General features: G+C 40.3%; 1 protein-coding gene across 2 annotated transcripts in view; it reads right to left on the bottom strand.

Moving 5' to 3' along the window:
• The window catches only part of adcy5 (adenylate cyclase 5), a 96320-nt gene that overhangs the window by 23503 nt on the left and 46521 nt on the right, over positions 1-26296 (bottom strand). For both annotated transcript variants that reach the window (XM_080902721.1, XM_080902722.1), the window contains exons 2-8: positions 25027-25176; positions 23675-23796; positions 11570-11681; positions 7165-7292; positions 4670-4828; positions 3607-3748; positions 1403-1540 (exon numbers count right to left, since the gene is read on the bottom strand). In XM_080902721.1, the coding sequence (XP_080758847.1) occupies positions 1403-1540; positions 3607-3748; positions 4670-4828; positions 7165-7292; positions 11570-11681; positions 23675-23796; positions 25027-25176 (951 nt within the window). The remainder of the gene's footprint in view (positions 1-1402; positions 1541-3606; positions 3749-4669; positions 4829-7164; positions 7293-11569; positions 11682-23674; positions 23797-25026; positions 25177-26296) is intronic.

The following is a 26296-nucleotide window of genomic DNA, read 5'->3' as shown; positions in this document are numbered from 1 at the left end:
AGTTCAGTACTTCCTTATGTCCAGATTTTGATTTTCCCGCATTGGAAGTGAATAAAAATATCCCACTGAAAGCTAAAAGATTTGCAACAAACGGCAAACTACAACTGTAAAGCAGCCTTTCCATTACAAAAGTGCAGTTCATTGATGATGCCACAAGCTGAGCAGGACTTAATAGGATGAGAAAACTACAGAAGCAGAAAAAAAAGCTGTGCTTGCTGTTATCTTTTCTGTTGTGGTTATCAGATTGATTCATCTTGTTATGTGGAACTAAAAGAAAAGGCAGATCTCGTTCTCTCTCTGAGATGTTCCCAAGCATAGCAAGATATTACAAGAAAAAAATAAACCCGTTTTGCTTCTTGTGATCACGAGATGCGTGCGGACAGCTTGGTAGCCGTGAAGACGACCTGGCTGTTTGATTCAGGGACTAAGTACGGGTTTGTTCTCCGGGGCGCTACAATTGATAGATTAGATCAACACTGAATTTTCTGTATTACAAAGGTGAGAAGGCTCAGCAAGAATAAAACACACGCTGCTACTTTTAAGTGGAGTAGAGATTAATCAGCCTGATGCACGTCAATAATAGGCTAATTATATGCATGACCCATGAGGACAACAGCACAGGGAAGAAAAAACCCTTTTCATTCCTCATGTCAATGAAATCATTAACTTGTTATTGCGGGAAAACCAGATTTGCTTTACAAGATATTTAACCGCTTTTCACATGATAACATAATTACAAGCTGTTCTGATCTGATCTGAGAGAAAACTGCTCTTGATGTGAAAAAAATGATGGGATTCACCTTTTAATAGATACTTTTTGTGAATATTACCAATTTTAAAATAAAGCGTGTAGAACAGAATCCATTTCCCCAATATATAACAGCGCACATGTTGCCTGGACTTCATCGTCCTCTTTCCTGCCATAGATACAGTGAGAGGTGAGTGGATTGGGGATATAAGAAAAACAGGCATAGGTGCATCCATTCGCCAAGTGAGTCACTACATGCAGGCTCGGCTCAGCAGGAAGTGCTACGGTACGTAAATAACAATCAGTCTCGGTGAGGTTCCATCTCTCTGCCGTTGCTACATTTCCCGCTTAACTGCGGCCGCCTACATGTTGCTGTTGTCCCCCTTGCACGAGTGCTCCTGAGAGCCTCTTGGATCCAGGGGTAAGGTGTGAGAGGCGAAGTGAGCTGCTGCTTACCAGGACTGCAGATCTCAGGATTATTGTATTAACAACAGGTTGGCTTCATCACCAAATGAGAGCCAAGATGTGATATTGGCAGGAGAGTCACCTGGCTTTAGCACTCCAACAACACCAAAAACAGCAGCACTACAAAGCAGACCATTAGAATGCTTTTAATCTATCGATAAACATTTGTTTAAAAAAATCTTGTCTTACCATCCTCTTCAGATCTTTGGAGATCTGATTTCCACCTAAATGGTTGTAAAAGGGACGGTCGGTCCAGTGTCCACTGTTGTGGGTGACAGAGTTGGTCCTCTGCCGGTTCATTTTGGCAATCATGGCCTTTTCCTCTTTCTGTAAGACAGAAAAAGCAAAGACAGGTTTTAGAAATAAAATTTACACATACAAGTTCACACATTTTGCGAGAGTTATAATAACATATTTTAGGATTCATCACCTTTTATCAACTGCAAATTATATACTTGTGAATATCTCTTCTATCCAATAAGATAACGTTATCTCACAGTGCTGGCATGATTATCAGTCGTGCCAACACTGTCACCAAAACCTGCCATGAATGTTGCCTTAAGACGGAGTCATCTGCTACCAGTTTGTGAATGAAAGTGGTGAATCTGGGAATTCCATGTAATCGGTTTCTAAAAAAAAAGCAATTAATTGGGACAAATCATCAAAAATCGAGCCTTGCTCCTGAATTAGGAAGTAGCTGTGTCAAGCTAAGCGTGTCCAGTGCTGAATGATTTTATTTGGTTGATGTAGGTTTGTTTGTCTGACACTATCTGAGGATGGGGGAACATAAAATAAACCCTCTTTTTACGGTATTCCCAGAGTATTTAAATGCAAAAATAAGCACACTCCTTGTGGAAAGCCTTCCTGTTACAGCTGCAACGGTTGGTCCACATCATATTTAAACCCTATGGATTAAGAAAGGAAAATATGAAGGCAGATGAGCAAATCCTTCTAGCAACGTTGAATGTCACATGACTTTCTCTGTGTTTGGTCACAGTTGATTATTGGAAATGTTTTAGATTAGCCCTTGCTAACTCTGATACATTTATAACAATGCACATCATCCTTGTTAATAATAAACAAGTAAAATAAGAAAAAATAAAAGAAATGAACAGGGGAAGTCAGCAAATTTGTAAGCAGATGATGATAAGGATGAAGGGCAGGGGAGGAAAAGAGAGCCTCATTTTTCATTATGCCTCTTTGTAGCATAACAGCCGCTACTTTGGTACAAAGAGGTGTGTGTGTGTGTGTGGATGCTGGAGTTCGAGCCAGGAGTGGTGGGATCATGATGTGAATGGCTTCACCGACAAAGATTTCATCCAAATATTTCAAATGTCGAGGGCCACTTTTAACTACGTCCGACAGCCAATTTCAACGAGACTCTCGTGGCAAGACATTCAGATGAGGCGGCTGATGTAACAGTTACATGACCTGGACTGACATCACACAGGAGACAAAACCATATTATATTTTTGCACACATGGAAGTGGCCCAGGTCAAATATATATCAGAAAAATATCAGAGGGTAATCTTCTCCTAAATGCAGAAGAAGTAAAAACATCCACCAAGTGTAAAACTGTTACACTGATGAAAAATATTCCTTTTCTCCTTCTGGTGTTGTGTTAAAAGCTGGTTTCCTGAGATGGTAATCTCTAGTCATTTTATTTCTTTTTACTTTTATTTCTAGATCTGCATCCTGGCTTTAGGATGTATTCACAAAAAAAAAGAAAGAAAAGATAAAAGTAACCAAAATAATTAGACTGCACAATCTTCCTTCTGTCTCCCAGCAATGAGCAGCAAAATAAGAAGACAATATCACTTCACATGATATGCTATCTATAGTCGCAGCTTGTGATGATGCTGGAGGACAGACAGCTGATAAAAGTCTGGTCATAAACAAACTTGAGCTCACGCAGCGAAGCAGAGACGAACTCACTCTTGGATGAAACAGATTCCCGGTTTATAACACAGACGATAAAACGATCAGTTTTTCAGATTCAGATTTCAGAAATGTCACATACGGTGATTCAGTGGAATTCTGGGATGTTACATTATACTTTTTCAACCTTGACAGACGTGTGCTGTTGACCCTTGACCTCATCTTTAAATCGTGTCAGGCTAATTTATTATATTATATAGGTCAACAATGGGTTTCCTTGAAATTTAAAATTATTATTGAAAAATTCTGCAGCTACTAAATGTCAAACAGGAGTAAAAAGACATAAGAGCCATAAGAATAAACAATAATGTGTCCCACTATAAGCCATAAATTACAGCTCACAGAGTTTCTTTTCTGCCCCCTCGTGTTTAATAATCAGTTAATGCCACTTTAAATCACTTTAATGTATTTTTGATGTATATAGTTGTACTATAAACAGTAATAAGTGAAATACCCTTTTCTGACTGCAGCCCACAATGAGGTAGGTTTCTATGTTGTGCTTCTTCAGGTAGGCATTTCTTTCTCCTCCTGTTCCCGGTTCCACATCATAGTCCCCATTCAGGTAATTCAGAGTGGCTTTAGTTATATGGATGCGCCTAAAATGAGAACCACACACACACACACACACATTGATTATTCAGACACTGTATATTCATATCTACAACTCTGTGGGCTGTTAAATATAACCGTTTTAGCAAAATTGGTTACAACTCTATTTGGCAAACCCAGCTTTTGTTGATAGTGGAAAATATAAAACATTAAATGTTTAAATTGAGATATTTTAAACGTGAAAAATATTAGCACATTTTTCATTAAACATCTCAAAATAAGTTGGAGCGGGGGAAACAAAAACGCTGAAAATGTAAGTGTTACTAAAAAGCAACAGCTGGTTATCAAAGAACATCTTCAGAGTTTCTCAGAAGTGAGGATGAGCAAAGCTTCAGCGATGTGCAATAAGTTGTAACCATGAAATCACTGCATGGGCTTAGGAGGCATTGTTACTCGTCCCATTGATACATGCTTGCTAAAGTGTTTTTATGCAAAGAAGAAGCCACATATGATCATCCAGAAACACTGCTGTCTTCTCTTAAAAATGTACTGAGACGAAATGGAAAACTGTTCTGTGGTTGGGTGAATCAAAATTTGAAATTCTCTTAGGAAAACAGTGACACCACATCCTCTCGGCTAAAGAGGAGAGGAACCCTCCACCTTGTTATCAGCACTCAGTTCCAAATACTTAATCTCTGCCGGTAAAACTCCAGCTGGTCCTCCTCAGTTCCCAGACGGTTGTTAAAAGAAGAGGGGATGCTACACAAGTGGTAAATGTTTTTAGACGTTTTGCTCCTAACAAATGTTAAATGAACTAATACTTTGGCACATGCCACATTTTCTCAACATAAACAGGTTTATCACATTTGCAGATGATTCAATTATTTTTCTTCTTTAAGTTTTACACAACATCCCAACTTTTTTTAGAGTAGGGCAGTCTGAACTTGAATATCATTGGAGAGACATACCCTGCTTTGCCCCCAGCTTCCATCTGATTTGCTAGCGTGACATCGTTGGACCAGACATCAAACTGCCACTTCCTGAGCCCCAGCACCCCACAGTGCACTCTGCCACTGTGGATGCCCACTCGCATGTTGACGTTTACCCCAGTCACCTCCCGTACCAGCCTGCAAATAAAAACAGATAGCATTTTTAAGAGATAATTTACAAGTTAAGCTTTTTCGTCACCAGTGTGTTGATGTTAGGGTATCCCAGGGATCACCTTTTTTTCCAGTGCATCTTATATCTCTGCTTTTGCTTGCAAGCAACTTCCTGTTTCATCATTTTAATCCCTACATGCATACCGGATCGTTTTGACAGAGTTGTCCGTAAACTCATAAATGTCCATATATGTCATCCAACACTTTGGGAATCATAACTTTCATAAACGAATGCCTGCATAAAACTGAAATCCAGGTTACATGCTACGAAGAAAATGGAAATTATGTGATTTGGGTGAAATTGCTCTTTAACAGCAAATGTATTTCATTTTTCTGCAACAAGAAGGACAACCACAGACATTTAGCCTAATCTGAGGATTATTAATCTGACTCAACAATAATCATCTTAAAAACTGACAGAGAATATTTCTGACTGTGAAGTTGCAAAGAGGCACTGACAACAGCTGACAACATGGTCACAAACTGTTTTTAATGGTTTCTGGAAATAAAGTGATGTTATTCATTACTACTTTCATATGTGGCAAAGTACAGGGTGGGCCATTTATATGGATACACCGTAATAACATGGGAATGGTTGGTGATGTTAAAGTTCTGTTTGTAGCACATTAGTATATGTGAGGGGGCAAACTCCTCAAGATGGGTGGTGACCATGGTGGCCATTTAGAAGTCGGCCATCTTGGATACAACTTTTGTTTTTTCAGTAGGAAGAGGGCCATGTGACACATCAAACTTATTGGTAATGTCACAAGAAAAACAATGGTGTGCTTGGTTTCAACGTAACTTTATTCTTTCATGAGTTATTTACAAGTTTCTCTTTGTTCACAGCCATTGACATGTCGAAGAGGTTAACACGTGAGGAGCGGATCGAAATCGTGTTGATATCTGGTGAACGCAGTAACCGGGTCATTGCAGCAGATTTCAATGCAAGACACCCTACGAGACCACCCATCTCCCATGCTACAGTTAGCAAACTGCTTGCTAAGTTTTGTTAAACTGGTTCAGTGTTGGATTTGCCAAAATGTGGACGCAAGAAAACTGTCACTAATGAAGAAACATCAGTGGCTGTCCTAGCTTCATTCAGCAAGAGCCCACAGCGTAGCGCTCGCCGCATGTCACTGGAGACTGGCATTAGTCGAACATCCCTTCGGCGGATATTAGCTACTCACAAATGGCTCCCTTACAAACTCCAGCTACTGCAGCATCTCAACGAGGATGACCCAGATCGGCCACAGAATTTGCAGAATGGGCAAAACAAAAATTGGAACAGGACCCTCAGTTCACGCAGAAGATTTTGTTCAGTGATGAGACAAACTTTTCTGTGAATGGTGAAGTTAACAAACAAAACCACCGCTATTGGTCTGACACTAACCCACATTGGATGGATCCCTCCAAGACTGCTGGAACAACAAAAGAGATGGTTTGGTGTGGTATATGGGGTACAACGATAGTGGGTCCATTCTTCATCAATGGAAACCTCAAGGCCACTGGATATTTGAAATTGCTACAAGATGACATGTTTCCCTCTTTATGCACTGAAGCTGGCACGTTCCCTGAGTTCTTCCAGCAAGATGGTGCACTACCACATTATGGGTGCCAGGTCCGAGCATTCCGAGATGAACAGTTTCCTGGAAAGTGGATTGGTCGTCGTGGGCCAGTTGAATGGCCCCCAAGGTCTCCTAATCTGACCCCCTTAGACTTTTATCTTTGGGGTCATCTGAAGGCAATAGTCTATGGTGTGAAGATACGAGATGTGCAGCACCTGAAACTACAGATACTGGATGCCTGTGCTGGCATTTCTCCTGTGGTGTTGCTATCAGTGTGTGAAGAGTGGGAGAAGAGGGTTGCATTGACAATCCAACACAATGGGCAGCACATTGAACACATTTTATAAGTGGTCAGAAACTTGTAAATAACTCTTCTTGTGACATTACCAATAAGTTTGATGTGTCACATGGCCCTCTTCCTATTGAAAAAACAAAAGTTGTATCCAAGATGGCCGACTTCTAAATGGCCACCATGGTCACCACCCATCTTGAGGAGTTTGCCCCCTCACATATACTAATGTGCCACAGACAGGACTTAAATATCAGCAACCATTCCCATGTTATTACGGTGTATCCATATAAGTGGCCCACCCTGTATATGGAACATCAAATATAACTAAAACTGCATCTGGAAATCATCCATTTATTCATTTGCCCCACCTCTGTCTGCTATGTGCACATATTTAAGCATTTTAATTACAGCCACAGATGCCTTGTTACAGTCAGGGGGCAACTTACGAGATAGCCTCTATCATGTCCAGCCCCATCTCCACACAGCAGTGGGCGTGGTCGGCCCTCGCCTCCGGCAGACCAGACACGCAGTAGTAGCAGTCTCCCAAAATCTTGATCCGCAGACAGTGGTTCTCCTGTCACGGGAAGCATGAGCACAAGAAAGAGCAACTTACTGGAGAGGTATCCTAGAAAATAAAGATGTTACTGCAATGGGTTTTAGAGTTACTTCACTTTTATGCAATTCACCGATGGTGGGAGACCTTTGGGAGCCAGTGAAACAAAGACACACAGCTATAACTGGATCCACCTTATGATATCCTCTCTTCATCTTTCACCTTACTATAGTATCTTGCAATTCAGTGGACAAAATACCTCAGTAGTTTCCAACTAAATCAAGTAGACAGAACTGAGGTAAGACAGGCCAAATCATATGACTGATAAATTATAACAAATAACAAAAGACTTCCTTTCCTGCTGTTGAATAAACTAATGATTTTTAAAGTTATTGTTGCACTGATAGAATAATTTCCTACCTAATCCTAAATATAAAACTTTTTACCAGAGTTCAGCTCAATGTTTTGTTTGTATATTCATGAACTTATTAGAAGCTATGAAAACCTGGTACTCAATTTCTTCATCCCCTTACTGGGACTTGTGCATTATTATAAATGTGATCTATTTTTCATTAGTGAAACAAAAACTGACAAAATCAATGTGATCAAACTAATAAAATCCCAAAAGTTCATCTTTTAGACATCTTTAGAATTTGGACAGCACGGCTAAAAAAAAGTCCACCAGCTGTTTCCTGTGACCGCTAACTGCACAGTGATGATTTTGTTTGTTTCTTTTGACATTCAACAGTCATCTTTAAATCATTCCACTGGATTTAGATCAAGATCAGATTTTCCACAAATTATCCTTTTCTTTCTCTTGATTTGTTAAGCTTTGGGTGATGGCCTGCTGCCCTGACAGAATAAATAAATAAATAAAAATAAAAATCTTAATATCAGTTTGCTTTCATGTGATTGGAACTCCCCGAGGAAAGAAATTAGCCTCAAACCATGATGACCCTTCCTCTATGCTTTACACTTTCGAAGATTTTGTTTGTAGTTTGTAAATCTGCCCAACTATCTTTTATACATTTGTGATGTGATGATACCAAAATGTTTTAGTACACATTTCTGATGGTGTTTGGCTTTTAGTCCTTGTTTCTGTTTTTCTCCCCTGCTTCCCCTACAATGCTATGTAAAGATTTTTAGAGCTAAAACTAAACAAAACAATGAAACTAGATGAAAGAAGAAATAGCCTGAGATTGAGAATTTTTTTCTTTTGGCAAAACTTATTGTAACAACTTGCCTGACAAGTTTTTGATCCACATGTTTATTGAGACCATTACTGAGACTAGGAGTCAGTTGCTTTCAAAAAATTATCTATTTGTCATTCCAACACTTATGTCAATTTTCCTAAATTCTCTTTTATTAAATGAATGCAGAAATCCTGGTATTCCACAGAGTTCAGAAACTAGGATTTCCACAATAACCAAGTATAGATGCCTCACATTTGCCTTAAAACGTTTAACTTTTAGAATCATTTAACAGTGTGTGTGTTTGTTTCTGTGTGCGCATGTGTTTGTCTGTTGATCCTAAAGGCATAGGAGAATATAGTGTCTCGTGATGGCCACCTGAGTATCGCTCTAGCACATGGGACTGAGAAACTACAATGAGCTCCACTGTGTAAGAAGCACAGAAAGAGAATACGTGCGGCTGTGTGTGTCTTTGTGTGTTTGCAGAGACACAAGGTACCTCTGGCATGGACCTAAAAGTGTCAGTTGCAACCTGTCTGGTATATAATGCCGTTATTGGCGTTTCACTATGAAATATTAATTAGCTTTTCACCTTTTAGAAACAAATGGTATATATTGAGGTTTAGCTGAAAAAACAAAGATGTTTTTGTCTAAGAAAAAAGAAAAATCAATGTTCCTGAATGTGCGTCTATGAAACTGCGGTTCAGACATAAAACAGATGTTATGGTGTGCTTTCTAAACACTGGAACTCTGCGCTCACGTCTGTGTTCACAGCAGCATTCACTATGTATTTAATGACCTTTTCCAGCTGCCTCTAAGGTTACTTTACTAATTCCTGGTGTCTAAATACTGTGGACTACACATACATGCAGTTCTTGCACCTGTAACCAAACTGACCAAATCGATAATGATTTTCAGGCCAGCTGCAGAAAAGTATGAGTATTCAGTCTTTGTTAGAACTTGCCCGCACCGGCAGCATCAAAGATGATGCTTTTCTCTGAAAGCTTCATTCATTTTTAATGGAACACTGTGATCACTGAGCACGAGGGCTGCAGTTGCATTTGATTTGTTCTGAGTTTTCTGTATCAGGACCTCCTTTGTCTCCACGCGCTTAGAAATATTGTGGTGAATGCAGACCTGGAAAATAAGAACTATGCTGTTAAGCGCTATACCACCAATATTTTAGTAATACATTAACCAGAGAATGTATGAGTGTCCTACTGCATCGTTGGGGACACTTTGGGGAAGCTGGGAAATTTTGAAACTTTTGCTTTCACAGTATTTAAACAGTGGAGGAAATAATAATTTGATCCCCCGCTGAAGTTTGCTTGCTTACAAATAAATAAACAGTCTCTAATTTTTGTTGTAGTTTCATTTTCATAGAGAGTGACAGAATATCAACCAAAAATCCAGAAAAAAAGTACATTATATAAAATAAGTATTTGATCCCCAAGCAAAACTTGGTGGAGAAATCCTTGTTGACAAGCACAGCAGTCAGACATTTCTTGTAGTTGGTCGCCAAGTTTGCACAGAGGACGGTTTTTGGCTGACTCCTTTTTACAGAAATATTCTAAATCCTTTAAATTTCTTGGTTGCTGCTTGGCAACTGGAAGCTTTAGCTCCACAATTTACTTTAGTACTGAGGTCTGAAGACTCGCTCGGCCACCCTATGACCATCTTTAGCCACTCCACTGTTGCCATGGTACGCTTTGAGTCACTTTGGGTCATGCTGGAAGACTCATCCACGACCCATCTTCAGTGTTCTCATCCAAGATTTTACGGTACATGGCCCTGTCCGCTGGGCCCTCCGTGCGATGACGTCGTCCTGTATTCTTAGCAGGAAAAACAGTACAAAGCATAATGTTTCCACCTCTGTGCTTGACTGTGGGGATAGTGTTCTGTGGGTCATATTCAGCATTTCTCTTGCTGCAAACACAGTGGGTCAGGTTGATGCTGAAGAGCTCGATTTTGATTTAATCTGACAGCAGCACTTTCACCTTTTGTTGAGACTGAGGGATTTTCTGGTTGATATTCTGTCTACTCAAATATAATGGGCTGTTCCTTTCTTTGTCAGTGACCAAACTTATCCCAAAAATGATTTCCTCCTCTTTGTATATCATTCTTTTACTGCATTACTGAAATGATCCACTTTCACAAATGTAGTTTTGTACTTCAGGATAATGAAATTGGAGTCAGGTTTGTCTGACCACTAACAAATATCAGATAAAAGAATAAGGGCAAATATTTTCAGAATTAACACCCACTGGGCCTTTCGTTACACAGACATTTTTCCCCTGACCTCACATGCATCTCTTTTTCATACCTTAGCTCCTCTTTCTTACAGAGAATGCGAGCAAGAAGTGCACAGAGGAATCAAACAATGAAAAAGCCCCAGCTCCAACGGCAGCTTCAGGGGCCTCAGTTATTTTTATGTCCAAGTGTAGCATTTGTATGAGACATCCTTAGATGAAAACTACATATCCTCTCATCGCTTCTTGTCTCCTTAAAGCGAAATGAATAGAAGGTCCTGTCTGATTGCCGAGAAGAAATGAATTAGCCGTTAATTAATATCAGTGCTTTTCTAAGTTCTTTACTGTTTTCAGATTTGTAATTTGGATACATTTAAACTGTCCTCAAAATGAAAGAAACTTTTTTCTTTTATCATACCTATAGGAAGTGTGCATTGATGCATTTATCTGTCCTGCTATATTTTACATTTTTATTCTTCATATTTTGCAACAACACAGGCAGGAGCTGTTTAAGGCTATCACCCAGATTACACGGCTATCTTTCCTCTCTGTGTTGTTTACACATAAAAACCTGCAGGTCAGTGTCTGTTTAGTCAGAGGTGAGGGTGAGCTAAACACACACAAACAGACGAAGAGACATCAGATGAGACGAAGCACTTTGGCTGCATTCACCAACAATCAGGCAATGAGCCCCACTGTGGGTTCAGCTTTGTAGGACCTTACATATTATATATATATATTATACTTCCATGTATGCTTGCACACGTTTCCAATGAATCACTGCAGCTATTTCTCATTTTCCTATCAAAAGACTTTTGCACAGCTCTTTACATATACATGCAAGCGATTACATCCTTACCGCTGCCAACTTGTCAAAGCGGGCGAACAGTTCATTGAGAGTCATCACCAGCTCCTGTGCTGTGCACTGCGATGCCAGACTGGTGAAACCCTCAATGTCCGCAAATAAGATGCTGCAGAAAGAAACACAAAGACAAAAGAGACAGAATTCATTCAGAAAAGCGTTTTTCTCATTACCTGAATTCTCTATACTGAAGTGATTTCCCTGCTGACCACACTTTTACCTGAAGAGGCAGAAAAACAAGATACTGCATGCTAACAAAAATGAGCAAAGGGTATCTTTGAGTACTACTTTTCACATCCCTGTGATGAACTTCACTACAAAGTATAAATCCACGGAAATCCAGTGAAAGCTAAAATAATTCTTCTCTGGAGATATGTGGAAATGTTTTTGCAAACCACTAATGGCTTGTAAAGACTTGCAGGGTGACTGAAACAAATATCAACTATGTGTATGTCAAACATGTTGATGAGACTATGAAAGTATGCTCAATTCAGCTGTCAGGATGTAGGCTGGAAACAGGAATGAAATACAAAAGCAGGAGCGACAGGAGTACGCTTGTTCACGTAGCATTTGGAAAGCATAATTTTAGCTCTACTGCACCCTCCTCGAGGCTGCCATTGTAGCTACGACACTGTCGCTTTGCTGCTGCTCCACGTGTGATCTAAATAAGCTCTTATTGTTTGAACAAGTCAGAGGACTACCGGGAATCAAATCTCTGTGCCACCGGTGGCAAGGTCAGCATTATTCAGGACAAATCCCAAACTGATTTGGGATTGTGGGAATAATCTATTCCCACAGTGCAATCAGCACTGTGGGAATAGATTATCCTAAAAACAACTCCATGTTTGATTTCTAGCAGCTCGGGCCAGCATGACTTCAAGCCTTCTGAGCCCACATGTTCCATCCACAGTTCAATGAGTGTGACACTAAAATGCCCACAGGAGCGTGAGCGTGACCACTGGCGTCAGCCGTGTTCAGCGTATACCACACCTCTAGACAAATTGTCAGCTGTGGCGCTGAAGAGGATAAGCAAGTGTTGATGACAGACGGAAAGCAGTTTCGCAGCTTGGGTAAGAGCTTCTGTCTGTGTTTCAGTGTGACTCTAGTTCAACAGCATGAGTCTTTTATGTGTTATAAATAGTTGGTGGACAGCAACTGAGCTGTCATTGAGACAAAAGGTTCTATATATCAGTTTATGATTGGATAAGTTAGACGATAAAGTCATTTCACAACAAGTTTTCAAACTACACAGATGATGTGGCTACTAATAAAGCTCTGTAAGACTACACTCTGTTTACTTATATGCAATTCAAAATATGTGCCAATGCCGACAGCTGTTGTTTTTACTGAATTCACAAAGAAAAGTAATACAAAGCGTTCAAATGAATTGATGGAGATGGAGACGAGAGATTTCAAGATGTACCTTGGAGCCACTGATGCAGATGAAAGGTGTGAGACTGCGGCTGAGGGGGCTTTGCACCGTCATGTGTAATACAATGGCTTTAATCTGGAGTTTAAACGAGGTCTGTGCAAAGTGTGTGTGTTTGCATGTGCGTTTGTGAGAGAGAGAGAGTGTCTAATACATGTGGAGTAACTCTGAGCTTGCGAAAAGTTAGCTGGGAACAAGGTAAGATGATACAGCACAGGCCTTTCTGCGATTGAGGCATTTACTCTACTGACACTGGCACAACAGCGGGGCTGATGATCTCACCAGGCTGAACCACTGAAAGAAACAAGGACAAAGAGGCCAGGCTGGCAGATAGAGGCAGTAATAGGCTCGGCTTTAGCTCTGGGAGACAGCGAGATTGGCCTCACGTACACTCAGATAAAAGCCATGAAAAAGGCTTGTGAATGGCTGAAGTTGTTCTGTGAAACATCGTAACCCACAGAAAGTCTTGTTTCACGCTTGACATTTCTTTCTTCAATGAGTGTAGTTATTCTCTGATGTCCTCATGGGGTGAAACATGTGATGAACTTCATTACTTCATTACTAACTTCATTACTTCATTACTAAGGGGATGAGACCGTGCCTCGTGTGCTGCAAAAAACAATACTGCTTAGCAGGGTTTTTCTTACAGCAGCTGTAACAAACACTCACTTAAGCTTAAAAAATACAACACATCTATCTCCTGCTTTAATCTAGGAGGGGAGGTGGGTGAACAGGCATGAACAGATTTTAGTGGATATAAATAGTTTTTATTCAGAGATTTTTTTATTTTTTATTATGACAGTCGTTCCCAATTTAATGCAAAGATAAACCTTGAAGGACAGCCTGGAATTTGCAGAGCTCAAAAAACCAAGTCCTGCAGGGCCTCTCAAATTCATTTTTATCCTTTTTTATGCTTTCTTTATAAGTGATTTAAGAACTGTTTTCTTTGCCTTCGCCTCAACAAGAAAAATATGAAAAATAAGAAAGAATAAAAGGATGCACACTGTGTTTTTCTTACCCGCTCCGAAAAGATGATTTCTGATTGATCCAAACTGCAACGTTTGAAGCTGACCTTTGCAGCACATCACTGCACTACGCTGCTTTTATTGCAATATAAACATGCAGTGTAATGTACACTTTATGACACACATGGGCTTGAGCCAGCTAATAACGCCCTGAAAGGAAAGCTAAACTAATCTTCTGTTAAAAATATCTGACTGAAATATGAAAAATCTGGCTAAAATCTGATGTTAGAAAATATTAGAGGAAGTGTTAAATGTTAAAAAAAAAAAAACAGCCCCATATGGCATAACAGGTTTTTCACTCCAGAAAAAGGAGATGCTAATATTTAAAGTCGTTATAAAAACAAATTGTTACTTCAGTATGTACAGTCACTTACTACACTTGTAAACACCTGTTTAAATAATGCTCACAAAGGACTGTTTAAGAGAAGAAATCATATTTGGCATACATGTTTACATCCTGTATGTCAGAGAGTTCACTTTACTTAGTTTCCAAATCTTCATTTCACAGCAGAGGACTGGAAAACAACTTGTGCTGTAAGTCATGGTCAGGTGGGGAATAAAGACCTCAGATTAATCCTATAATTTATTAGAACATGTGTCATTACATTATGATAAAACTGTGCTGCCGTACCAAATGCACAGAGCCTAAAGGAACATCACAGTGCAGAAAAATGTGGTTAAAAAGTAAAGGCAGATTAATGCGAGATCATTCAAGGTCGTTCATTCTCGAGAAATTGTTTTTTTCATACTTATCTGTGAATATTCATGTTTTCTTCAGTCATTGATTCACAGGTAGACTCCATATTCCTGACATATTTCAATGTGTTTTATCAAATACATTCTAATGTAAACTTCAATTCACTCATTTTATATCATTTTTAACTTTTGCCTTTTTGCCTCTGATATAATCACAATCACGTACAAGTTCATACATTGTCTGCAGCGATCCGATATTCAGCTGTGCAACAACACCAGCAGGCAAGAAGCGTTGTCATTGTTTCACATTATGAGGAGCAGATTTAATCACTTCCCCGACTATGTACAATTAGCTTTTCAAATTAAGACCCTCCAGGAAGGAGAAGAGGATGCTATAAATAAAGAAATGTTTTAGACCAAACAAGCTCACATGAATCTCACAGGGTAAGTGGCTGTTACACAGGCGAAAGAACATGGTGTGTTTGTACAGTATGCCAAGACTGGCCCTGTGGTTGCTTTGAGGTGAGTGTATTTCGGGTATGTGAAATTCATTTTGTCTAAGCGTTATACCAGTTTGTTTTTGTTTTGTTTTTTGTCCAGGGTTCACATGCTACCTTTTTCTCTTGACTGCTCATATGTCAAGAGCGCTAACGTGTTCTAATGAACTCCAGCTCCAAAATTCCTAAATTTACTCAATTTGGGTCTTAGGCTGCAAAGGATTAAGAGTTCCCTCTCTGGGGTACACATTTCTGAGAATAATTGATTGCTTTCGGTGAACTGTTGCATGGGAGGTGAAGTGAAACCAGACACTTGACCGATGTGTCTGGACTCAGCACAGGTCTATCTAATTGGGCAGTGACGGTTAATGAAGGAAAGCGGGTGACTGTGGGATGGAAGAAAGAAAGACAGGAAAGTCTGACATGTGCTACAGGTTTTAAAGTTATAACCAGGGGTGCACATAAGTGGTCCGCAGGTAAATAAAAGTCGCGCACCAGATAAGAAGTTGCAACGCACGTTTGCGTACATATAAAAGGCACTGTTTTTGTCCGCTAGAGTAGGATTTTCACGGCATATTCTGCATCACATCTCTGTGCGTTCATCATTTGTTTGAAGCCAGCTCACCTCCTGCAACCACTTTTCCGAGAATACGTGCTTCTTTTGCGGTTCGGACTCCTTCTGACATTTCTTTGGAGGTGGAGGAACACCAAAGTAATTGCTTAAAGGAGCTTCTTCGACATCTTTAAGAGTTCTAAACACATGTTTGTCCTCCTCCAGAAAATCTTATGCACGCAAACGCGCGTTGCAACTTCTTATCTGGTGCGCGACTTTTATTTTGACAGCGAATGCGCACCTGCGGACCACTTATGTGCACCCCTGGTTATAACACTGCGATCTAATTAAGAACATGTAACCACAACAGTCAGGAGAAGATGTTATTTCCATTTGCAGTAATATGAATTAGGTGGACTGGTTTGTCTGTCTTGTCTCTTGTTGGCCAGCGTTGACAACAGACTTGACATTAAGTCATGAGTGAAAAGCTGTGGTGGAGTTGGGCTGCAAAGCAGCTTGCAGGTTTGAAGTGACTGTGACCAAGCTAAAGTAGCTGAAACTGAGCACCCAATTAATGATTGGCTATTAGGATGCACAGAAGCATCACCTGAGCAATCACTTCATGTTGGCTAGCTTTTGGGTGTAAATGTTATATACTTACATTTAACAATTAGTAGAAAAGAAACCCAAATGGAATATTATCTGGAAAACCTATTGCTTCTCAGTGTAGCAGTAATGGTCTATGAAGTCATTTAACATGGCACTGGGTTCTCTCACCGTCTGCAAATAAAACTGTATACTGGGTTTCTTATGGCACTCACTTAACAGACTGACTATTGCCTGTTTCATCATGTTCGTCAAAGATAAGTAAAGGGAAGCAGAACTGCTTTACCCTCTTTAGTTATAAATAAACAAAGCTGTCCAGTGGGACACAGACCTTTACGAGTAAAAAAGAAAAGACTCACACAATCCAAAAAAGTAGCCGATGGGCCAAAAATGTAAGCCTGGATTTAAATTAGTTGTATCTAGTACATCACTAGTAATAATAGTATCACAATTTTTTTAGGACTGAGAATATTTATTATTTATTCAAAAAATATATGAACTATCCTGAAAATGTGGGGTTTTATGTGTTTCACAAGAAAGGCAGAAGAATACAGAACGTAATTGAAATGACCGATGTGATTAAAGAAAACTCCCTGATGATGTCGTGGTCCTGGGTCGGTAACCCAGCGCTTTGTGTTTACTATTATTCTTTTCTAGTTTATTCTGTTTTGTATTTGTTCTTAGGGTTTGAGTCGTGTGTTTAGTTGTTCCGATCATCCCTACCTGTGTCTTTCCTCTGTGTTCTGTCCCCGAGTTGGTGAGTGTGAGTTTCCCGTTCTAGGTTTGTCTCGTTATGCCCATTAGTTCCAGCTGCATCCCCTCCTCTGTGCCATTTCCTGATTACCTGGTGTGTGTATTTATACGGTGTGTCTGCCTGAGCTTCACCCTCAACCTGCTGTGCTTTTTGTCTCCTGCTCCGGTTTAGTATTTCTGTTCCAGTGTTTTAGTCCTTAGTTCCTCTGTCCAGAGTTTTGTTTGTCTTTTTGGTGAGGTTTCTCCCAGCAATACAGCTGCGCTTTAAGTTTTACTTCCGTGTCTGAGTCCTGCATTTTGGGTCCACCGCTCCTGCCTGCCTGCCACACTGCACATCATGACAGATGATGATTTATTTGTTTAGTAATGCAAATAGTTTTTTTTCTAAAGTACTTAATCTGTTTACAATGTACAGATCTTGTCAATCCCTCCCCACCCCAGTGACCCAGAGGCGCAGAGAGCAAGGACTCTTCCGGATATAGCATGAGATGGAACAGTGGGTGGTAACATACAAAACAACAAAGGGGAGAATAAGTATGCACAAGAGACAGTGCCCTAAGTACCACTTAATCTTTGCTGTGGGTGACGACTGGCTCCTTAAAGTTCAACGTGAACTCTTACCGATCTTTAGTTTTGTGACAATGATTAAAAAGCAGATCATGCACTAGATGCTACGGTCTCGAAGAGGACAAAGTTTTACATATTAGGAAATAGTAAACAACGCTGGATTATAAGGACTACACAGACGTGGGGAAAAAATTATGAGAGGAAGTTCTTTAGAAGAAGAATCAGAGACTTTGGTTTCAGATCAGTGAATGTTTTTACGGTTATTCCGAACACAATCGGGGATTGTTGCAGTGGTAACTGAGGACAACAGATCAGACTGATTGCACAATTTAAAAACCAAAGATAAATTTACAGTATCCTCAAAAAGCATCCAGGGCCAGGTCGTGGGGGCAGCAGCCTAAGCAAAGAATCTCTCTCTCCCTAGCCACCTCCTCCAGCTTGTCCGGGGGAACACCAAGACATTCCGAGGCCAGCCGAGAGATATTTCTCCTGCATGTCCTGGGTCTGCCTGGAACACCTCACCTAGGAGGCGCCCTGGAGGCATCCTGTCAGCTGCCTGAACCGCCTCAACTGGCTCCTTTCGATGTGGAGGAGTATCGGCTCTACTCTGAGCCCCTCTTGAATGACTGATCATCTCACCCTCTTTCTAAGGGAGGGGCCAGCAACCCTTCAGAGAAAGCTAATTTCTGCCGCTTGCATCCTCAGTCTCATGGTCACTACCCAAAGCTCAACAGTCACAAGCTCTTGATTTACTGCTTGATTTGCATCCCTCGCCTAAAACAAACATTTAACTAATTATGTGCATAGCTTACCTGGTCATAAATAAGAAATAAGCTGTGCAGGCTTCATAGAAACAATACGTTCTGCATGTGCCACATGCCCAGAGTGGTAAAAATCACTCAGTCATAACTGCACACTGTAAAGAGAATATTTTCCCCTTGTTTATTATTGGGGAAACTAAAACAGTACTTATAAAGTGTTTGGTGCAAGCGCAGACATTAATGCTGAAATGTCTGCAGTAACTATTTAAAGACAGGATTTGAATGCATGATGTGATTTCATGGTGGAAATTTATAAGATTTGGGATAGAACAAACAGCTCCTCCAGTCTCTGCCATCATTGCTTCTCTGCTTTTGTCTCTTCCTTTTTTTTCCAATTTCTCCACCACAGTTTTCTTAATTTCCTGTTTTTCCTTTTATTCCTTTTTTCTGCAAACCATACACGTTTTCATTATTGAACATTATTAAAGTCTTTTTGTATAAAGACTGTGAACATCAAATGTGTTTCCTGTTGTTTGCTGCATACATGTATGTTGCTGCCTATTCACTAAAGACGTATTATCCGGTCAGGCATGGACCCAGCAGCATAACCAAAACCTCTGTTCAGTTGTAATTCTTCTGTTTAAGTCAATTAGAATACGTAAAACAAACATAAGGTCAGTTCCTCTAATTATTCCATATTCTTTCCATGTTTTTATCCTCAGACTGACACATAAGTGTCCCATCAGAGTAGATCCAGTTACACTATTCTGTCTGGGGATATCTTAGCAGGCTGGAAACATTGAGACTTGTACTTGTACATTTGTATTGTATTATGTGTATTAAGTGCTGGCGTAACACACATTGTAATGCTGGTTTTCCTTGTTTTACTGCCGTGCAATTAACATTATTGTTGTTATTATTGTAAGATTTACCCCAGAGCCCTCTTACATAATCCCTCAGTCAGTGCATATTTTGGCCTGGTTGCTAAAAGCCGGAGGATATTACTTTACTTCAGTGGCAGCAACACGACACCTGTACTCTCCCATCAAGAACACAGTGGAAAAAAGAAAAAGTTTCAGGTAACATAATGGCCACCATGACTGAAGTTCCTCCAGCCAGTGAGGGTGAGGCAATTGCTCCTAAGCTGTTCTACCTCCAGCAGTGAATGTACTATTTGTTGAAAGTCGGTACAATCAACCATACTAAATATTATTTTAAATGTGAAAGGGGAAACAGAGACAGCAAAGAACAGCTGCGGACCCAAAACAATAAAAGACTTGCATTGGAAAACAACTAATAAAGGCCTGCTGAAATCAGCCGAGCTGCTTAGTCCTGTGGCAGCATACACACATGCACACACTGATATTTCTAGATGGTTGCAAAAAGATAATGATTTATTTTCTTATATGTTAGTAAATCTTAGGTTTTGTAGATATTGCAGATATGCAGATTGTTTTACAGACTTGTTTTTGAATCAAACTTTCAGAGTTTGCTGCGGAAATCTTGGAAAATTTCCTTTCAACATCTGCACAACTTGTAGATAACTTTCCATAGAGCATAATAAATGTCTTCAAATCCTTTGTCAGATTCATAAGCATCTGTTTTTTTCCCCTCTGGGGCTGAGAGAGCACTATAGGTTCATACATGATGACAATCTGCAATTTAATAGCAAATCGTTGATGTCATAGAGTCGGAAAGGTTCCTCCCTAAATATGTTCTAATCATTGACACCTAATCTGGAAAACCTGAGACTAACTGAAAGATAAATGTAGGAGTGTACTTACTTGCTCAGTTTGACTGTTTTTGTCCCTATTAGAATTGTGAATGTAAAAATAATAAACCAATAAATTTGGTTTATTATTTTTAGTGGTTTATTCTTCACTATTTTGTGACAATAAATAAAAAATTAACTTGCCTGTTCTTGCTTCTGGACTTTGGACATTACAATTTGCTGATGAAGACCGCCTGACTTTAGCCTCACAGTCCTGAAATCGTTTTATCAGCTTCCCTATAAAGCTTACGAGCAGCCCTGCAGTGTAGCGCAGCAGCCAGCGGCACCGCCACAAGGCCCGACTCTGCACGTCTTCCATCTGCTAATTGTGTTTAGTGAGGCCGAGCTGGAGGCGCCGCTGCTTGAAATTAGTCGAACCTGTAGGCATGTTTTCCCCACACGCTACCTTTAGTTAGGTAGCTGCGGTTCAGGCTGAAATGGTAGAAATGTGTCGGATCTACGGATGTAATTATATGTCTTTCACAGTCCATTAACTGAACCGCTACCCTTTGCGTCTGAATTCTCACGACGGAGGGATGGGTAGAAATACTGCAGACCCTAATGCTATTCTACAGCAGCAATAAGCTCCAAACCCAAAGTGACTTCCTCTCCACCTCACTGCCTCCAACTGTTTCCCCCCTTGCTCTTTAGTGGTAGCAGTGGGAGCTGTCACTTCTCTTCCTGTTGTTACTCGGCCGCTCAGCAGAGCCCCAATTACCAGCAAACCACTGCCCGCTCCCCGAACAGGCCAGGTCACACTCGGTTAGCTCGACAGTAAATTTACACCGCGGAGAGAAGTTAGCCAAGCTTAGCGGTTGCTAATGTGCAGCATACTCCCCAGTGAGTCGCATGAAAACAGGACATCAAAGCTCTGTCTTCATTCTTCTCCTGCTTTTGGAATCCAGTGTTGTAGATTTATAATTACATAAACGCTAACTTCTTCACAGGTAAGCATGAGTCTAAGGATGCAGCATTAGCTTAACCTCCTAGGACCTGGCGTCCACATATGTGGACTTCACTTTTTGGGTTATTTAGACCAAAATACTCAATTTTGCTCTACAAGGGCCTGATATCCACTTACAAGAGCATTATACTGCCTCTGTTCTATCAAAATTTTAAACGAATATCCTCATATGTGGCTCTTATATAAGGTAAAAAAAAATCTGGTAATTCTTTGTTTTTACATTCATCGGGCCCCAATATGCCCAAATATCAAAGAGAAATTAAAAATGCATGCTCTGGAAGAGTTCGGGTCTTAGGAGGTTAAAGCATTAGCTGTTTCTACTGTATCTACGGTAAATGATCGTGACTATCCTGATGTTTAATTAGCAATTAGACAATACGCTCATTCAAATGCAGACTAGCCTAAGTAACTTCTGTCACATGCACATCTTCTTCTTTCTTTCTTTCTTTCTTTCTTTCTTTCTTTCTTTCTTTCTTTCTTTCTTTCTTTCTTTAATCTTTGCCCTTGCTCCAAAAACAATCCGCACCATAAAAAAGATGATTCTCAATGACGATCGCATTAGCAGCGATGAAAAGAACTTTTGTGTACAAGAACACAAGTACGTGACCTGATGCTCCAACCCATGAAGTCTCACGGGGACACATCAACGTGATAAAGCACTTCAATAACACCTATTATTTATGGAGGTTTGGGCTGCCACCTGACTGCAACAGCTACAGGGAACAAAACTCGGGCTGCTGTTACCACACCAGCAGACACACACACATGCACACAGAAGAAGAAAGAGTCTTGTTTCCGTCATCTCAGATGGCATTGTACAGATGTGCATTTATTTCTTTACCCTCACCATAAGCACAGCTTATCTAACTGCAACCGTGACCATCAGACCGGATTTGGAACTGATGCTTTGTGATAAATTATGGATACCTGATTTTTGTCCCCAAAATGAGTGCAGAGCTCTGAAGTTTAACTGATGACACATGCAGGCTCCATCCCTGCAATGTGGGTACACTGACACAAATGGATGTAGTCTTTTCTTACTCCACGAGGTGGTGCCAAACCTAACATCAGTTTCCATTGTCCTACACAGTTTACACAGTGTTCACAGCTAATAGAGCAAAGCCACATAAAAAATAAGTCAAACAAACTGTGTGTTAAGAACAGGCTAGAACTGTTACAAAGTGGGACTGAAAAAGACATAAAGAGAAAGATTTGGGATCTGACAAACACGATCAGAGTTCCAGATATTAAATCCACATCAAGTGCATCATTTCTGTGTAACAAAAATGATGCAGACATCCATCTGGTTAGTAAAGCTCTGTGGTTTAAGGCTGAGACGGCCAAACCCTTCACTCCAACTCCAGTTCAGCCACCAGTCTAAAAGACAGAGGGCGTTAAATGCTGTAAAATTTCTAAGAGAAGCAGGTAAGCTTAATCAGTATCGGTATAAAAATGGTCACAGTAGTAACTGTTGGTCTCACAGCTGTTTTGGTCTTATGGTGCTACATGAAACAATACTAACATGTTGAATATTCTTCACAATAACAGACAAAAAAAACAACAACACACGAGTACGTGTGTGTCTTCCTGGGTCTTGTGAATCAATTAATGCCTCGCTGACTGCATCAGTCATCAAACTGGGCTGTGTGTGATCTGTGAAGTAAAATGAGTTTGATGGCCCTGGATCACGGATGGATGCATGGATCTCGTACGTAGAAGCAGGTGAAAAATATTCTGTCAAAACAGCATACAGCTCGTTGCCATGGCAGCGTCTGCACTTCCCCCTACCTCTTCTGCCATCGTCTGTGAGTAGGCAGCACCGTTCAGGATTAACTTGGATTAAACGTCATTTATTCAGCACTTCTGCTGCAACTTCCTTACGTGTGTTTAACAGTGTGTAGATTATATGTTAATTGTACATATTAGCTGCTCCCAGCACCTCTACCTCCCCCACATAAAAGGTGTGAGGGTGTAAAAACGTCCCGAGCTATTGAGCATGGACAGCAGATGTTGTAGGTTCACTCACAGGCTGCGAAACTACAATAATAAGCTCAGATCTGGCAAGTCTGTGTTCTCAGTTGTGTTGAGATACTTTAGTTCAGTCAGTTCATCAAAGAAATGTGTTGTGATTTCACAGTAATCAATAATCGACAGCAGAAAGTCTACATGTTGCTAATTTTGTAAGTTCAGATTGTTTACTAATAATCAGTAGGTTAATAGCAGCATTTGAAGGCTTTCAAAGTCCAGTTTCAATCACCAAAATACTGTCTGAAACAAAACATAAATACATTAAACACTAATGAAATATGAATTGGGCCTCACGGGGCAAACATGCATTGTTTTTGTGGAGACTGTTGAGAAAATGCATTGTTTGTAACAGTGTATTCTGAAGCTCTCTGAGTGCTCAGTCAGACTGGGAGAAGTGCTCTAAAAATGCCAGACCAGCTCCTCCCCGTGACTGATCAGCCCCTGATCGTTACCTGACGTTGTCGTGCTTTTGGATGTAGATCTTGTGAAACATCATGTCTTCCTGCTTGGCGTTTATGTCAGCTTTCATCTCCATGGCAACATGGCGAGGAAGCACTGAGAGCAGCAGACGTTCCTGCAGGAAAGAGAAGGAGCCGTAAGTTCAAAGGTCAAGTGAGCGTGTTAATAGATGAGGATTGTAGCCACATTACGGGAGACTCAATCTGAATAAGTAAAGAAGGAAACGCCGATAATTTAACGTTGATTCCAATTTGCCAGTGCGAGCTCAAAGTCATTTAGAGAGGGCCGTGAGAAGCTTCAAAACTTGTCACTTCCTTAGTGCGAACTGAGAATATTTGTCCCAAGGTCATTTGTGGTTGTGCTGATTAACTTGCAATATAAAATCTGGACATTTTGTTCCCATTGTTCAAAAATAATAATAATAATAATAATACAGTATAACCTTCAAAATGCCAAAGACAGCATGACCTCTTTCTTTGCTGCTATGGCGAAAAAATACGGGCCATACTCTCAACAGCTGAATTACAGACGTTATCAGGTCATGACATTTTGAAATGCATGAAAAGATGAGCTGCATATTTTTACTTGAATGTCAGGTAAAAAATAATAAAAACCTATACCAAAACAAAACAATAAGCAGTTTTAATTCCTTCATTGTTGGATTGCAGGTGAATGACGTGAGAAAATGAGCTGCAAGACGAGTTTCAACCTGAACAAATTTAATTTAAAATTATAAATGAATAGTCTGTACTGTATAAAAATGTCATGCTAAATTATTAAGGTGACAATAATACTTCTTCACTAAAGATTCTCTCTCACCCTGGAGCTCATTTCCTTTTCTTTCTTCTTTTTTCCAATAACCATCAGTTCTATATCAGTCTTTGGCTACGCATGCGTCTCATGTTTGCACAGTATCGCCTAATCTCTTTGCACCACACGCTTCTTGTTTAATTGTTTGCATTGTTGTTTAATGGCGGCTGGCAAAAAGCTTCTAAGTGCATTAACGTAATCTTCTAGTGGGCATAGGACACCACTACAGGGAGAAGGTAAACAAGGGCAAAAGCGATATTTTAAGACAAGAAATAATCACAGTATCATAACTTGACTTTGAACCTGTTAATATTACGACCATCCCTGTGAACACAGTTCCTGTCTACTGTTGATTGTTCGATATAGCGATATAAATGTGTACTCACTATAAAACTTTGTGGTGTTTGACATAATTTTGAAGCACATCATGGGTGGGATGACATTATTATATGTGAAGCATTTCTTTAATAAAAAGTTTGCTTGATTTAATCAAACAAACTTTTCTTTTGTCACCAGAGCTTTCTCTCTCTCTCACCTGCTGCTGATTTTCCCTCTGGGAGTGGAGGCGAGCCTGGATGCATTCCCTGGTCTCCTGAAAGGCTTGCCTCTGGGAACCCTCAGCAGGGTAATGGGTGCACACGCCCACGATGTTGGTGCAGGAAAAGATCAGCACGTTGGACACTATCTGTGGAAGAAGGTGGGAGTGAGAACAGGGTTTCCATGTGAGCCAGGGATGAAACGCTCCTACTGTTGCTTGTCATTTCCCTTTCTCCCTACAACGTTACTGAAAACTGACTCTTGGCCAATCAATCAAGAACATAAGTAGATATTTTTTCTTACACTATAATATAATGATTCATTTGAGTCCCAGTAGGTGCAGCTCACTTAGAGTGAGCTATACAATACAGACAAGTGAGGTCAAAAGTAACCTCCCAGTATAGAGGAAATGTCTTTTGGAGGAGCGAAACACAAAATGACTCAAACAAAATACAGAGAATACACGTGCGTGCTACTTCATCTCCTCAGGTCTGGGTGAAACTTTGGTGCCGCGATATGAAAGCAGTGTTTCTTCATTGCACCTTTGTGTCACTCGTGAGTCGCGCGTCTGAAACTGCTTGTTCTACTCGCTGTACAAGACTTGCTAACATATGACGGCCAAAAACAGAAGGAGGCACAGTGCTAAACTCGGCGGGATTCCTAACTCAGTGTGCATGCAGGTGTTATTAATATTATGCAAAACTGCACCTGGCACAGAGTTCTTAAAAAAGCAACGGAAACAGCACTAGCAGATGGAGAGGTGTGATCCACACAAGCTAAAAAGAAAAATGAAGGGAAAATATGTTACAGTACTTAAGAGTATTAATTCTGCAAGTAATGTCTGGAAAAGGACTTTTACACTCATACAATCATTCACCCTACAGATTAATTTGCTATTGCTATATTTCTTATGTTTGCTTTCATGGAAGAAAATTGTTAGTATTTAAGTGGAATCTTTTCTTTTTAAATCACATTAAGAAACTGTATTTGGTGTGCAAATGATTGCACAGTCGTCAGAATATTAGTTTGGGCTATTTTCAGAGTGGGGTGGTGATTAGTAAGACGTCACAGCGAGAAGGTCCGGGGTTTGAGTCCACCATCTTTCTGTGTGGAGTTTACATATTCTCCCCGTGACTTCCTCCCCCCACAGTCCAAAGACATGCAACTAGTGGGGTTGAGTCAACTGGTGATTCTAAATTGGCCGAATTGTGTGAATGAGAGTCCCGCTGTCTCTCTGTGTTAGCCCTGTGACTGAAGACCTGTCCAGG

This window comes from Rhamphochromis sp. 'chilingali' (genome assembly GCF_963969265.1).
Source record: "Rhamphochromis sp. 'chilingali' genome assembly, chromosome: 14".
NCBI lineage: Eukaryota > Metazoa > Chordata > Actinopteri > Cichliformes > Cichlidae > Rhamphochromis > Rhamphochromis sp. 'chilingali'.
Note: the sequence above shows the minus strand (reverse complement) of the source record. Positions and strands in the feature narration are given on the sequence as shown.